Here is a 14,121-nt window from a genome sequence, read left to right on the forward strand (position 1 = left end):
TGGACCTGCACCTTTTTTCAGTGCAGCACACCACAAAGCACAGTATGTGTGTCACAATGTGCTGATGTGCAGGTCTGTCGGTACCAACTATAATCTGCTCTGACGTATTCTACATGAGCGGCAACACAATGCAGGTGAAAGAGTGCCATACAGTGTTGGGATCACATGGTAAAACTCACTTTTTAACACATTACTGCAATGCACAAATATGAAAGGGGCCTAATGCAAATCAAATTAATTTTCAAATGCCCCTTAAACCCAACAGCAGTCAATTTTAATACCAGGTGTTGTGGAATTTAGTAGTTGCTTTCTACCACCTGTAAGGGTTCAGGTTTGGGATGGTTTGAGATATGTGAAAGGGTCCATAATTTTATGATAAGGACTGGTGACACAGTCCCCCCAGCTTCTATTTTATTGGTAATTTGATGTTGAGGAAACTCCGGTTTCTGTTAAAGTAGTGTTAAACCCAAAATCAAACATTATACTGCAGTTTACCAGTTCTAAGATGTGTTGGCTGTATTAGTTTTCTTTTTTAGGATTTGTTTCTTCTTTTTTTCATCTGGTGATCCAGCCAGCAAGTCTGTTGTTTTTCAAAAGCACAAGCTCTCCAGCAGAATGTATCAGTTTACATAGCTAAGACAAACCATTTACCACTAGCAGGATTGCCTAACCAGTTGATACCTACCCACAGTATATTTACTGCAGCACAGGCAGGCTGGATCACGCATATGTACACCCCAGCCTGGGTTGCGCAGCATGCCGCTGCCGCAACTGCTATGTCCACCGGTACCCAGGAATCATGTGATCGCCATGCGAAAGCTGCTATGATACAATTCTCCTTTCATAACGTCTGTGCTTCCTATAGAGTGATACTGTGGTTGACCCAAAGCTATCACGATAACTGGGCCAATCACTGCACCTTCTACCATGTGATTAGCTGTAACTAATCACAGATCACTAGTATTCACAGCTGTTATGCCTGTAACCCATGACAGTTCAAAACATTGCTGTTACAATGATCATCACTATAACAGCAATCAAAGTGTAAAAAAAAAATCCCCCAAGAGGAGTACAGTTGTTACTATGGTGACACTGAACTACTCTGATGAAAGTATTTTAAAAACATCGTAAGAAAAGAAAAAAAAAAATGAATAAAAGATTTTTTTTTTTTTTTTTTAAGCATACTGTCACCGTTCAGTATACCTAATCATCACCACACCAGTCATATGATGACGCTGTACTGCACTGGTGACCGTATGTAAAAAAATAAACTCTTACTAAATACCTCAGATTGTCTGCTTTCCAATAAAGTGTCATTTGTGGGATATTTGTACTGTCCTGGCAATTTAGGGGCCTCAAGAAATGAGATAGGCTATCAGTACCTCAGAAATATACTGTGTATATTCCATAGTTAGATGCTATAACTGTCACACAAACCAAATAAAATACACTTATTGACCTTTTTTTTAATTTTTTTTTTTTACCAAAGACATGTAGCAGAGTACATTTTGGCCTAAATGTATGGAGAAATTTGATTTTATTGGATATGTTTTGTAACGAAATTTTTTTTTTTCACAATTTTTATTTCTATAACAAAAAGTACAAAACCAAGTGGTGATCAAATAGCACCAAATGAATGCTCTATTTATGTGAAAAAAATTATCTAAATTTAATTTGGGTACAGTGTTGCATGACCAAGTAATAGCCAGTTAAAATAGCACAGTGCTGAATAGCAAAAAAAAAAACCTTTTATCCCAAAAGGAAAAAAACTGTTTGCTGTAACTGATTATAAAGTGTGAGCTGGAGTTTGGCTTCAGTTTGTTGGTGCATTTCAATCTGCTAATACATTTAGCACTCCCCTCCCTCCAAACTGGCAATGCTGCTGTCTGCTGCATCTCCTGTGCTCCTTCATCAACGGTATCTCACTAATACAGGAGGTGTGTTACTGGCCAGATCACCAGATGAAAACAGAGAGAAAAAAGCCAAAGAGAAGAAAACTGATGCAGCCGCTACATCTAATAATTGGTAAGCTGCAATATCATACATTTTTGGTTTTGGGTTTCATACTGCTTTAACCGCTTCCTTATCGTGGTATAGCCAAAAGACGGCAAAACCATGGCTCTGTTTTTCTATGAGAGTGTCCATGGATGTTCTCCCGAAACCACGGACACCTATGTGGCGTGCTCCAGGCAGGATCTGTGATTGCTGTGTTCTTTGGATACAGCTGATCACATATCACAGTAAAAGATCAATCACAGCAGCCCTTTACCATGTGATGGGCTGTGTCCAATCACAGCTGATCACAATGTAAACATACTTGGTGGTTATCGTCAGAGCTTTCCTCACATGCTGGTACAGCGTGAGGAGAGGAGAGGCAGTAACTGGCAAGTGTGACGGGGCATGTTCACGGATAATGAGGGCACACATCAGTGCTGCCTATCAGTGCCCATCAGTCTCGCATATCAGTGCCTCCTCATCAGTGAAACCTACCAGCGCACATCAATGAAGGAGAATAATTACTTATTTGCAAAATTTTATAACCGAAAGAAAGGTTTTTGGGGGGTTTTTTGTTTTTTCCACACTTGTAATATTTTTTTATTTGTTTAGCAGAAAATAAACACACCAGTGGTAATTAAATACCACCAAAAGACAGTTCTGTCTGTCCAAAAAAAATGATACATATTATTTTCACAGGTTCTGTGGCTGATTAAGATGGTAATTAAACTCAGTTCCTTATCTGCATTAAATTAGCATCAGAACCTGTCAGGAGCCGACTGGCAGTAGCCTCTAGTGGCCCACAGACCGGAATTCCTCAGGGCGCGGAGTCTAAGCCTCAGTCTGCTGATTCACCAGAGCCCCTGATGGTGGGGATGGACTTGAAGCAGCCTGAGACCAGGTCACGACCCCCAAGTACAACCAGCTGTGGTAGAGGCAGCCGCCAATGGCGGATAACAGGTGAGAGCCAGACGTGAAGAGGTATACCGTAGTCAGACAGGGCGGGTTGGTAACAGCGGAGCAAATAGTACAGAGCGGTAGGCAAAAGAATAAACAGGTCACGGGCCAGGTTCAGCAACAGGAGGTCAGGCAATCAGGATCAGGCAGAGAATAGTCAGGACGAGCAGAAGGTCAGGGCAGGAGAGGAAAAGAAGATCAGGAACAGGCTGGGTCGGCAACAAATCAAACAGGAGCAATCAGGAACACAGGAAACAAGACCATATGGCAGTTTGGAGGAGCACAGGACTGGTTTAAATAGCGCGCCCTGTGCTCTCATTGGTGCCAGACACACGATCGCGAGTGCGCATGCACGACTGCCGCGATCGGCCAAGCCCCAGTGCTCACCGCCTAACGCGCATTGGTGTTCTGCGCATGCGCCCAGGATTTCTGACAGAACCTGTGTAATTGATTTGTGCTCAGTTTTAAAGGGATGAGGTGGCAACCCTAGTACAGTGTTGCATGACTGCTCAGTTGTCATTCAAAGTGCAATAGCGCTGAAAGCTGAAAATTGGCCTGGGCAGGAAGGGGGTGAAAGTGCCTGGTAGGCAAGTGATTAAAGAACAGCTGTTCTAATTCTGAAATCTAAGCATTGCATCTGTGATTGTTATAACTGATCTAGTTGTGGTGAGATAGCGTAATTTACAATCTCTGTAGCTTAGCAGACACTGACTCGATCCAAATGACATTTTGCAGATCATAGAAAACTTTATTCCAAAACTTGTACAGATTTTCACAAATGAAAATTAGATAGGTAAAAAACAAATCATACTTACTTAGGTGGATACAGCATCGTTCCCCCGCCCTCTCTAAGGGTGAGAATTCAGCAATCACATGATCGCTGAGTTCTCACATCCACTCTGTGCAAAAGAGTTTGGCTGTACTTCTCCTTAAAGTATGAAGAAGAAGGGTGGGACTAATTACATAGAGTAGCAACAGAGTGAAGTAGGGACAAAATAATTTAAATGAAAACTGACAGAAAATGCACGTGTAACATAACAGCTGTTCCTAAACCCACTTTTTTCTTACTTTTGTGACACTTGCGTTTGGCATTATTTTATGTGTTTCATGATTTATTTTATGATGGTGTATTTTGGGCTGCATGTATTATTTCTTGATATAGTTACGTTATTTGCCCCATCCATCCCTTTATTGCTATTTTACTTTTTGATGCTGCATTTACTCTAGATCTGTTAGGTATTTGCATATATTAATTCCTAAAACTACCTTTTAGTGCAAACTTTAACATTTCTTACATTATTATTATCATTTTTATTTAGCTCCACACTGTGTAAGAGTCACAATTTATTTATTTTTTTATTATTCTTTTTGTAGTGCTGGCTGATTATAAGAAATAGTTGTAGGTTAGACCGTGAAAGGGTTTGCTGTATTTTTATTAGGTATGTAAGTTTGATTGTCGTCCTTAGACATATTGGAGTTATTGTGTAATATTTTTTGTGCTGTGTAAAGCAGCATTCGTTTCCCTGGATTGCCCAGGTCACACACATATAATGCTCAATTTGAGCTCCAAGTTGGCATTGTGCTGGGTCCGCAGTATTCCACAGTATGAATGACCTCTAACGGCTAATTAAGTGTTTACATTGCAGTGTAGTAGGCAACTTGAGCCCAGCACACAAGATGAGAATATTGGACGTATGATCGTCGGTTTTTTTTTTTTGCATGCTAGTCTCATCGAAAGTGAAGATGTTACGAAAATTCTTTTACGACAGAATAAAAATGCGAACGTAATGGTAATGTATTGCATTGTATTTGTATTCTATTTTCGGACTAGTACTTTGCTGATTAAACAAAAATCGTACGATCAAAACTTTCCTGTTTGTCTCTTCGAATAATTTCGGCCAAAAGCTGTGTACTAACATTCAGAAAACGATCGCTTTGAAAGCAGTATTTTTAGGACGACTTTATGACCGAGTGTACTAGGCTTCAGAGGGAGGATGAATCTGCCAGGGTAGACAATACAAATTAGACAATGCCATATGCTCTGTTAAACTGATGAATAAAATTTCTTCTTTACACTGATTGCCTATATGAAAACTTATGTGTTTATAATTACAGACTCCTAAAATGCTGTTTTCATTTAAAACCTACATCAATCATCAACTGTTTGCAGGCTGCTAAACTCCTTGCAGTTTGAAGGATTTAATGTAGTGCTGAGAAAGCCAAGCAGATTAGAGTTAAACAGATGCATTGCAAGTAGTTCATAAGCTAGGAGGGTCTACCTACTGATCTTATAGGTGGCATTTCCCACTTGCTTGCTGAAAATGCCCCTTTAAAAGATCCAATTCCCCTTCCTCACATTCAAGATGGATGGGGGTAATCACTCCCTCTGTGTTATTGTGTTCTGACTGCCATCAGAACACACTGATCAGTGTTGCCAGCCATAGCCGGTGTCACTGATTGTTCAGGAGAAACCCGTATGGCTGCCTTAAAGCTCCATTCACTCCGCATTGTGTGCATTGAGCACACAAAAAATTCATGTGCATTGACGTGCATTCATATGCTGCAATCATTTTTATTTTTTTTAAACGTCACTAAGCTGACTGTTTTGAGTTTTTATGCACATGTAAGAGCACTTAAATGCGTTTTACTTGCACTGCAAAAAGTGAGGCTTGTTTTACTTTTTCTCAGGGCTGTACTTATCAGCTTAACGCACTAGTATGAACTGCTCCTATTGAAATACATTGTTTATACAATGTATATGTGCTGGCATTCTTTTTCATTATAGCATATCGATGCTTCTGGTGTGAATGGACCCTAAAAGAGTTGTAGAATAGTTTTTATTTAAATGTGGTTATGCTATGTGATCATGCAAGGGAACCACATGTACACATATACTTCAATACGCAGCTGGAAAACACACATGTAAACTGTTTTACGTGCCAAAAGATTAGCAATTCTCTTTGGCCACTCTTCTTATCTGGGCACCCCGACACACTATTTGGCCTACCCTATTTTGTATTCAAACTTCCTGTGTCCTGCCTTCTTAATGGACAGGAAGTCAAATAATCACACTACTGAGTAATTGTCCAGAGAGCAGTTGACATCAGGATGCCAAGACATGGGTGTGAAGATAGAAATCAATGAATGGTGACCCCAGAATTTTAATTCCTCCCATCAATTTTTATGGTGTCAGCTGGTGGCTGGGAATGGTCTGTTAAGCCATGAAAGTAATACTGTTGAGCATAAAAGGTAGATAGTTTTCTTAGTTTAAATATTTTGATGACATTTTTGCTACTCATATAGTACTGGGTCTGATCTTTGGTTTTAAGATTTTCCCAGGGTTCCTTTTTCTCTTTATGTTGCTTTTATCTTTTGACATTACATTACAGCCAGACATAATTAGATAATCATGCCGAGTTGAGTGGTTCAGCAAAGCAATTTTATTTCTGCCTATACGTACTTGGCTTGGCAATACACCAAAGCTGCTATCATGAAACTTTAATCTCACATATTAGGGTTTTTTGTAAATGTTAAATTAAACCTTAATTATTATTTTATCCATTTTCATAAAACATAATGCAGATGGAGGTAAACCACATCCTATTATAGCCAGTAATCCTATCTACAGAGCACTTAGAGAGCATACTTGTAGCAATGAAGCCTTGTTCCCTGTCATAGTCTAGTCATGTCTCTGACTTGTGTGGTTTCTTTGGAAATCTCTAGGAACCACATTTTTCATCTGTGGCCTACAGCCGAGTACAACCATAACAGAGTTGAGCACGAGTAACAGAAGTTTGCAGAACACTCAGTGATATGTGTTATTGTTTTAACATCATTTGATGGGGAATTTTCAGCACTAAAAAATCAGTAGCATAGAGACATAAAGCAGACATGGCCTTTCCCCCTGGACTCCTCATTTTGTATTCTTATGATCTGATAATACTATATAGCAAGGCTGTAAGTAGAGCTGAATGTATTTGCCTTGACTTGGTTTGAGCCAGGTTCAAGGAACCTAGCCGGAGTTCCATGAACCCTGAATTTAGTAGCTAATATGCAAGCTTCTGTTGAAAAAAGAGCATGAAGAGCAGGGCCATGCTAAGGGGGTTCCTTAACCTCCTTGGCGGTCTAACTAATCAATATTTTTGAATGTCAAAGTGGTACATTGTTTTGTATGGAAATTTGTTGTTTTATATTGTGGGCCTGTAATTCTTAGGAATAACTCACTTAAATCTGTCCAAACAAGAGCCTAGTAAACATCCCGGGTATGATAAAGTTTGAAACACTAAATCATAAATTATAAAAAATAAAATAAAAAATAATATAATAATAAATTGAATTCAATAATGTAATCAAACCAAAAACACTGAAATTTGAAATAGAGCACCAAGTTCGCACATCACTGAGCTCAGTCGCAGAATCGTTTTCAGTGCTGATGATGAATTTCCACACGATTCATTATCGCTCAATTCTGCAAGTGATTTTATTTCACTATTGCTGTTTTCTAGCTGGTCTAAAACCGCTTTTGACCTAAAGGGATGCTTTTTGGATGCCATGGACGTTCTCAAGTTTCCAGGCAGAAAGAACGATAAACGTGCAGGCAGGGCACAGGACAAAGCACTAGGGACATAATGTATGTGAAATGGTTTGATACAGTAATGTAATACTAAAAGATTACAATGTATTGTGTGTGTGACATATTTTTACTTTTTTTAATCTCCCGCCGGTTCTGCCCCCCGCGTCCTGACGCTCGTAGGGAACGGAACCCGGAAGACGGATCCCGGCATCTGCCGGAGGACACAGCGGGAGTACATCGCGGGATCACAGGACAAGGTAAGGATCGAGGGATCGCAGGAGAAGCACTACAGTGTAATCCCAAGTGTGGCTCGGGGTTACCTCTTTTGGTACTGTAAATTAACCCCGAGCCACACTCGGGATTACCGCTAGGAAGGTTAAAGGGTTTCAAAACAGAGGTAATGTATGGCTTTTACCGTACTATTCTATCCTTTATGCTTATCCAGACAGGCAATCTGCGTGGCCAAGGTAAGTGATGGCCGCTAATGTGCACCCTGCTCCCATCCTTTACCCTGCTGGGCCTATGCCGTTCATCATTGAGAGATTAGCTTGTAATGGGGAAGGGGTGGTAAAGCCCACTCGCCTGCCTTTGCAAGGTACTTTGTCCTAATATTAAGAAGCAAGGGCCTCTTCCCCATATCTGCCCCCTAAAGATCTGTATAGTATGGGGTCCCCTCTACCAAAAAAAAAGTACAGTGGTATAATAGTGTCCTCCCCCCTCAAAAAAAAAAATATAAGTAAACTCAGAGACACCTTGAAAAAAAATCCCTTTATTTAAATTTCAGAAAAAATAAAAAATGTAAATAATGCCCCCTGACGATGTTGCCTCAATGTCCCACGACCCGACAATATTTAATCACCCTACTATCCTACAGCCATTGCTAAATGACAGATCCCCAGTGCTGCAGTCAACTCGGGGCCACTGATCCTGTTTGACATCATTAACTATATACAGTTGTGACCGTATATGGCCAATGATATTGCCTGGGATTCCTTGGCTGTTTGCAGACTGATTGTAGGCCAGGGGTTCTGAACTCCTCAGTCTTTATACAGTTTAGTTATGCACATTCACACCTATGTAACTGCATTTCCATGTGTTTTTTGTTTTTTTTTATTATTGCTTTGGCCACACAATGACTTGTGCTGCAATTTCCCATCAAAAGCCCCTATAACACACAAGGACAGATCAGAAAAAGAACTGTACATTTTTTTTTTGCCCAAACCACTACACAGATTTGAATCAGCACAATTAAAAAGAATGGCAAATGTGTTCATGTGTTAACAGGCACAGAAACATACATTTATGAATGGATCCTAAAGCTCAACTCTAAGATTTGTTTCACATTTTGGAAAGGGTGGGGAAGGCTTAAAATTTCGGTCAGCTATTTTATTTCTCTCTGTGACCCAATGTACTCACCAGGACAAAAAAAAATCACAAACCACAATAAAGCCATTGCTAAAAGATTTACCTGTGTCATATTCTAACAAAAATTTGCTTTTGTCATTGTCCCAACTGTAGAGGTTTACCACAATTTCCAGTCCTGACAGAGTAGGAGGAAATCTCTGTAGTGGGGGCACAAATGGCAATAAAAATATGATTGAACCTTCTCCTATAAAAAAAAAAACAAACCAAAAACATTATTTTTCTGAAGTTGGTCTTTCAACATTCAAAAAGAGGATAACACCCCGTGCCCTTCTCCATTGCAATTTACTGGCCAAATTGCATGCAAAGAGATGGTTTGGGAAATTGCATAAGGCCTGGTTTACTCTTATATGTGTGGCGATTGATGTATTTTGCATGCTACTTTGAAAAGATTCCTGCACTACCTTGATGCGACTTTGAGTGCCGGAGAGTGTAAAGTTGCAGAAAGTCACACACAGTACTTTCCTATTGTCCAAAAATGCAAAAAAAACCGCAACAATTGCGAATTTGGTACGGTTCCATTGACGTCTGTTGCACCAAAAACGCAATCTGCTGCAGGAAAAAACGTCCCTGACCCTTTCCAAAAAAGCAGAGGCTGAAAATGCATAGATGTGAGCATGTCCTATAGGAAGTCATGTTAACTGGACTGTAGTGCTTTTCTGCAAAAACGCATAGCTGTGAACCATGTCCAAATCTCTAAGGACCCAGTCACACCTAGCTGGTCACTTGTGGTGTGTTAACAAGCGCACATTGCATTTAGGCGGCCCGTTTATTCAAATGGGTTGTGAGCACACTATATATTGATCAAGCGCCTTTTTTTCTGGTGCAGCATATGGTGTGGCACCGTGATTTGTGATTTTCTATAACGCTTCGGGCCTTCATTGTTTTAGTGTATTGGGGTGCCATTTACTATGAATCACACCACAGCGTGATAAGTACTCATGCTCCCCAAACAATCTATTTTACAGTTGATTATCTGTCTTGTTTTTAATGACATACAGAGCTGATCCTCTTTGTAAAAAGACATTCATGCAAATCCATGAAGAGTGTCTTAGACACTCTTTAGAATTCCTCTGCACCAGAATTGCCAGTGTTTGTGACAGATTCAGGCGTCTGTCTTAGAAGGTGAAGGCACAGAGGCTGAAGTATTCATTCTTGACACTCCATCCTCAGTGCAGCTCGGTATTACTGAGCTCCCTCCCAGTCCACTGTGCCCATTACACAGACAGGCGTATGGCCAAGGAGATTTGTAGTCTGGGTGGGGTGGGACGGGACCTAATGGGGGACTCTGACACTCGATCCCTGTCTGATCTGCCTCCCATGTGACTCCTCATTCGCCTTATTTGACAATGATCTCAGCCAGTATCCCTTGGCCCATTTGTTTACATTCAGCTTATGCCCAGGCCAGACTGATGTCAGAACGGGGCCAGGAATACAGCTGTGTGTGGAAAGTTGTTACATTTATGACGGCTTCCTAGAACAGACATGCTCCACTCTGAGTCCTGATTTCTCACCAGCTCAGAGTTTATCTTAATTGCCTCCAGTTTCCAAATCTGTGAACTGGCAAGAAATCTTTTTGAAGTTGAGTTTGTTGCACGCATTGCTACTGTTCACTTTTTTTTTGCCTGTATGGCTTCCAGAGTACAAATATGCCATTTCTGATACACTGATGATAAATATAGCTAACCAAGTTCTGTGCAGGAAGGTAATACCCTGTATTTGATTTGCTATACAACCAATTTGTAGCATTTGGTCTTCTCATACCTCTGGGAAACATCAGGTGCATTTTCATTCTAGAAGGGCAATACTACCATTTTCCTTTGTTTGTATTTATAATGGACCCTCAGTGTGCATGGTAAAATGTTATAGTTTGTTGTTAAATAATGGATATTCGTTTTTCTTTTTTTTTCCAGACACACATTTCTCGGCTTCCTCCAGGTGCAGTTGCTGGCCAGTCTGTAGCCATTGAAGGTGGAGTGTGCAGGCTGGAAAGCTCACTTAACTGAACTACATGCTTCCCTGGCTGAAGACTCCATCCAAAACATTTTAGGTGCGGGTGGTGAGTGCAACCCATTGAGGTCCTTGTCCCTGTTCCACTGATGCACCTTTTTGGATAGCGTGCGCTGTGCATATTCTCTTCTTCCTCCACCAGCTGTTTCTCAGAATACTTACGTAATATTTTGCTGACCCACAGCTAAGGAAGTTGGCTGCAGGGAACCAGGAGTAGGTGCTTAGTGAAGGACTTATTAGATGGTTGCAAGCTCCACCCGCATCATATAAAAATGGTTGGAGTTTTCATATAAGCATCTTATTCTTCGACTCATTCATCTAACGTTCTACTTTGTTCCAACAGTTCTCCAAACTCTTCTTGTCCTCCTGTCATTTTACGACATGCACAGTATTATCTGAACAGCATGCAGCTGTGTAGCCTAAAGTCTTCTGTTGTGCCACTGTGTTGGCTTCTCCCTAATATATACCCTTACATTAGACTGCATTAAACCGTTGGTAGTTATTGGACTTAGTGTGAATATTATACCTCTTTCCCTTAAAGTTTTGTTATTTTGCTTCTACTTCTAAAATATAGTGTCTGCTTACATATTTTGATAGTATATGTTACCCAATGATATTTTTTATCAGTGATATATTTCCTTTTACTATCCTTTAATCCTATGGCTGTCGTGTAGATACATGTAAAGAATGTCCGTGCAGTGAAAGGAAAAGGTTTCATAGATTAAATATATATATAGAATTTTTTTTTTTTACATTTTCTGGATGGTACATATAAAGAAGGCCTTCAACAAGCAAAGACTGTTAGTTTTGTCCTGGTGGATGATGATGGACTAGGCTGTGTCTGTGTGTAAATTGCTGCCTTGCCCTGAAGATCCAGCACTTAAAGTGTTATTAAGCCCACAACAGTAAAATCAGTCTGTATTTGCAGTAAAGCAAGCTTGATATACTCACTGTGGAACCTAAGGGGTTAATCCTGCACATTATGTAAATAGGCTGTGTGATCCTCCCCTTCTTCTACTGTCCCCAATCTATCTGCTGATACTACAGAGCTCTAGGAATCACTCTCCACATGCTCAGGTTTGTGGGTATTGGTAGAGTTTTTTGGGGTTTTCTTAGGAGGGTACATGTGATAAGCAAAGGGCCATTCAGCGCTGTCCAGACAAAGGATCAGCGGTTATGCAGCCTCATAGGACAGTCAGAGCAGAATGAAGACTACTCCTACAAGCTTTAATCAGTGCTTAGCTAGTCACTGATAGCAGTCACAAGACTGCTATACACTGCTGATTAGAAAAAGTATTTAGCAGTTTATATTTACTACAATAGTTTCATTTGCATGTTCTGTGTACTGTGGGAGGCCAGATATAGTGAATGCAGGGTCCTGGGTTTAGTAACACTTTAACATTTTAACACTATTCCTGGGGTCAGTCTCTTGCCACCTGTTTATATTACAACTGTGAAAATTTGTAAATAGAATAATCAATAGAGGGCTCTATTTGGTCTCCAGTGGGCTTTTAAGGGAATACTGTGGCACTTTAGGGATTAATATGCTAGTCATGTAATCAATAAATACACGGCAACTGATATGTATCAGATTACTGTAGGAAATTTTAGTCCTGCTTTTCCCTTCTGCAATAATATAAAGGCTGCTGACCTGTTTTTCTTAAAATGCTAGTTTCTTACCTATCTTGCTGGTCTGTTGCCTTCTTTGCTTTGAGTCACCAGTCCAGAAGAAGTATGTATATCTGTAATTCAGACTTTCTAGTATGAACTTTATAGTCTGCATTCTTTGTTCCAAGTAAAAAATATTAAAGTTAGTAATTGAAGTGCCCAAGTTTTTCTGCGTATTTTCCGTTAAGATAAAAGCAGCTAACAGTGATGTTAGCGTTGCAGTTGAAACATAATTAGTGAGGGGAGTAAGACCCTGCAAGACTTCCTTGGAATGAGAGCTTTATATTGGAGCTGGATTATTGTACTGCATGCAAGAGAGTATCGGTTACCCACAAACTTGTCCTCCATATCCTCCACCCAAGCAGTCTTTTGTAATGCCAGTCCTCTTTTATTTCTTTTTGCAAATCTCATTTTCATTTACAATTAGTAGCAATGGTTTTGTATTTTTAGAAACTGCCTCTACATTTTTCTGCAATTAAAACTGATATGGTATAGTTGGGTTCCCGCCAGGTCTAAACTAAAGTCTTGAACCCAGGCAGAGAGATCTGGCCCTCAGTCTGACAGCCAAGATTGACCTATAAAAGGAAAACCCTGGTTCCCCTCTCTTTGCTGCATTCTTCTTACATTCCTTTGGTGAAGCCACTAGGCAGTGGGTAATATGGAATGCCATCAATATAATTCAGTGCATTCTGATGGTAGCCCCCAGCAGATTCTCTTTAGGAATATATGGAAAATTCACTACCGAGGAGTGAACCAGGAAATTTAATTTCCAGTCAAGCCACACATGGGTTTGGAATTAGAGGGATCTTCCAGCAAGGGTCACAAGTAGACTTGACTGCAGCTAGTGACAAAAGGGTTTTAGGTGGGGTTCTTCTTTTTAACGTAGCAACCTAAATGTGTTTTACTTACAGTGAAATATAATTGTGGTATGCAGATATGTATAACTCGTATACAAAAGGATGTGAATTGTACACAGTATTTTCATAATTTAAAACCTTAGTTAAGTCATTTATGAAATTTGTTCAGATCTACAGTATATTTTAGATGGGCTTCCAGGCAAACCAGTGAATTTATATAGGATGTTTGCTAGTAATTCTGCTAAATATTTCAATTTGTTCACAAATATTTTCTGCACACAAAAAAAAAAAAAAACACAAAGTACTGTAGTGTGTACAAAGTAAATAAAGGCTATGTACTGTAAACTGAATATAAAATGCTCTTTTCCTTGTTTAAATATTTTTTCTAAAATGCAAATAAAATTACAAATAAAGTCAACTATTAATAAACATTTTCCATTGTGTAGTCTGTTATTTCATTAACAACGTTTTTTTTTTTCTTACAAAGATCAAGCGGTATGGGCAGAACTTATTTTGTTGTAGTATGTAGTAGCATATATTTTTGCTACACAGGACATTTTGAAATTTAAAGAGATGAAATCATTTTGCCCATTGAGGGCAAAGTGACTGCTTTTCGAAAAGGTTCCTATTCACCCCCAG

General features: G+C 39.7%; 1 protein-coding gene across 1 annotated transcript in view; it reads left to right on the plus strand.

Annotated features, from left to right (window-relative positions):
* TASP1 (taspase 1) overlaps window positions 1-13,913 on the plus strand; it is a 663,695-nt gene extending 649,782 nt beyond the window's left edge. Inside the window, exon 15 of the mRNA XM_089690787.1 lies at window positions 10,861-13,913. Coding sequence (XP_089546913.1) covers window positions 10,861-10,953 — 93 coding nt within the window. The 3' untranslated portion in view covers window positions 10,954-13,913. The remainder of the gene's footprint in view (window positions 1-10,860) is intronic.
* The last annotated feature ends 208 nt before the right edge of the window (window positions 13,914-14,121 follow it).

This window comes from Staurois parvus, unplaced genomic scaffold (assembly GCF_062004578.1).
Source record: "Staurois parvus isolate SC_StPar_1 unplaced genomic scaffold, SC_StPar_1.0 ptg000543l, whole genome shotgun sequence".
NCBI lineage: Eukaryota > Metazoa > Chordata > Amphibia > Anura > Ranidae > Staurois > Staurois parvus.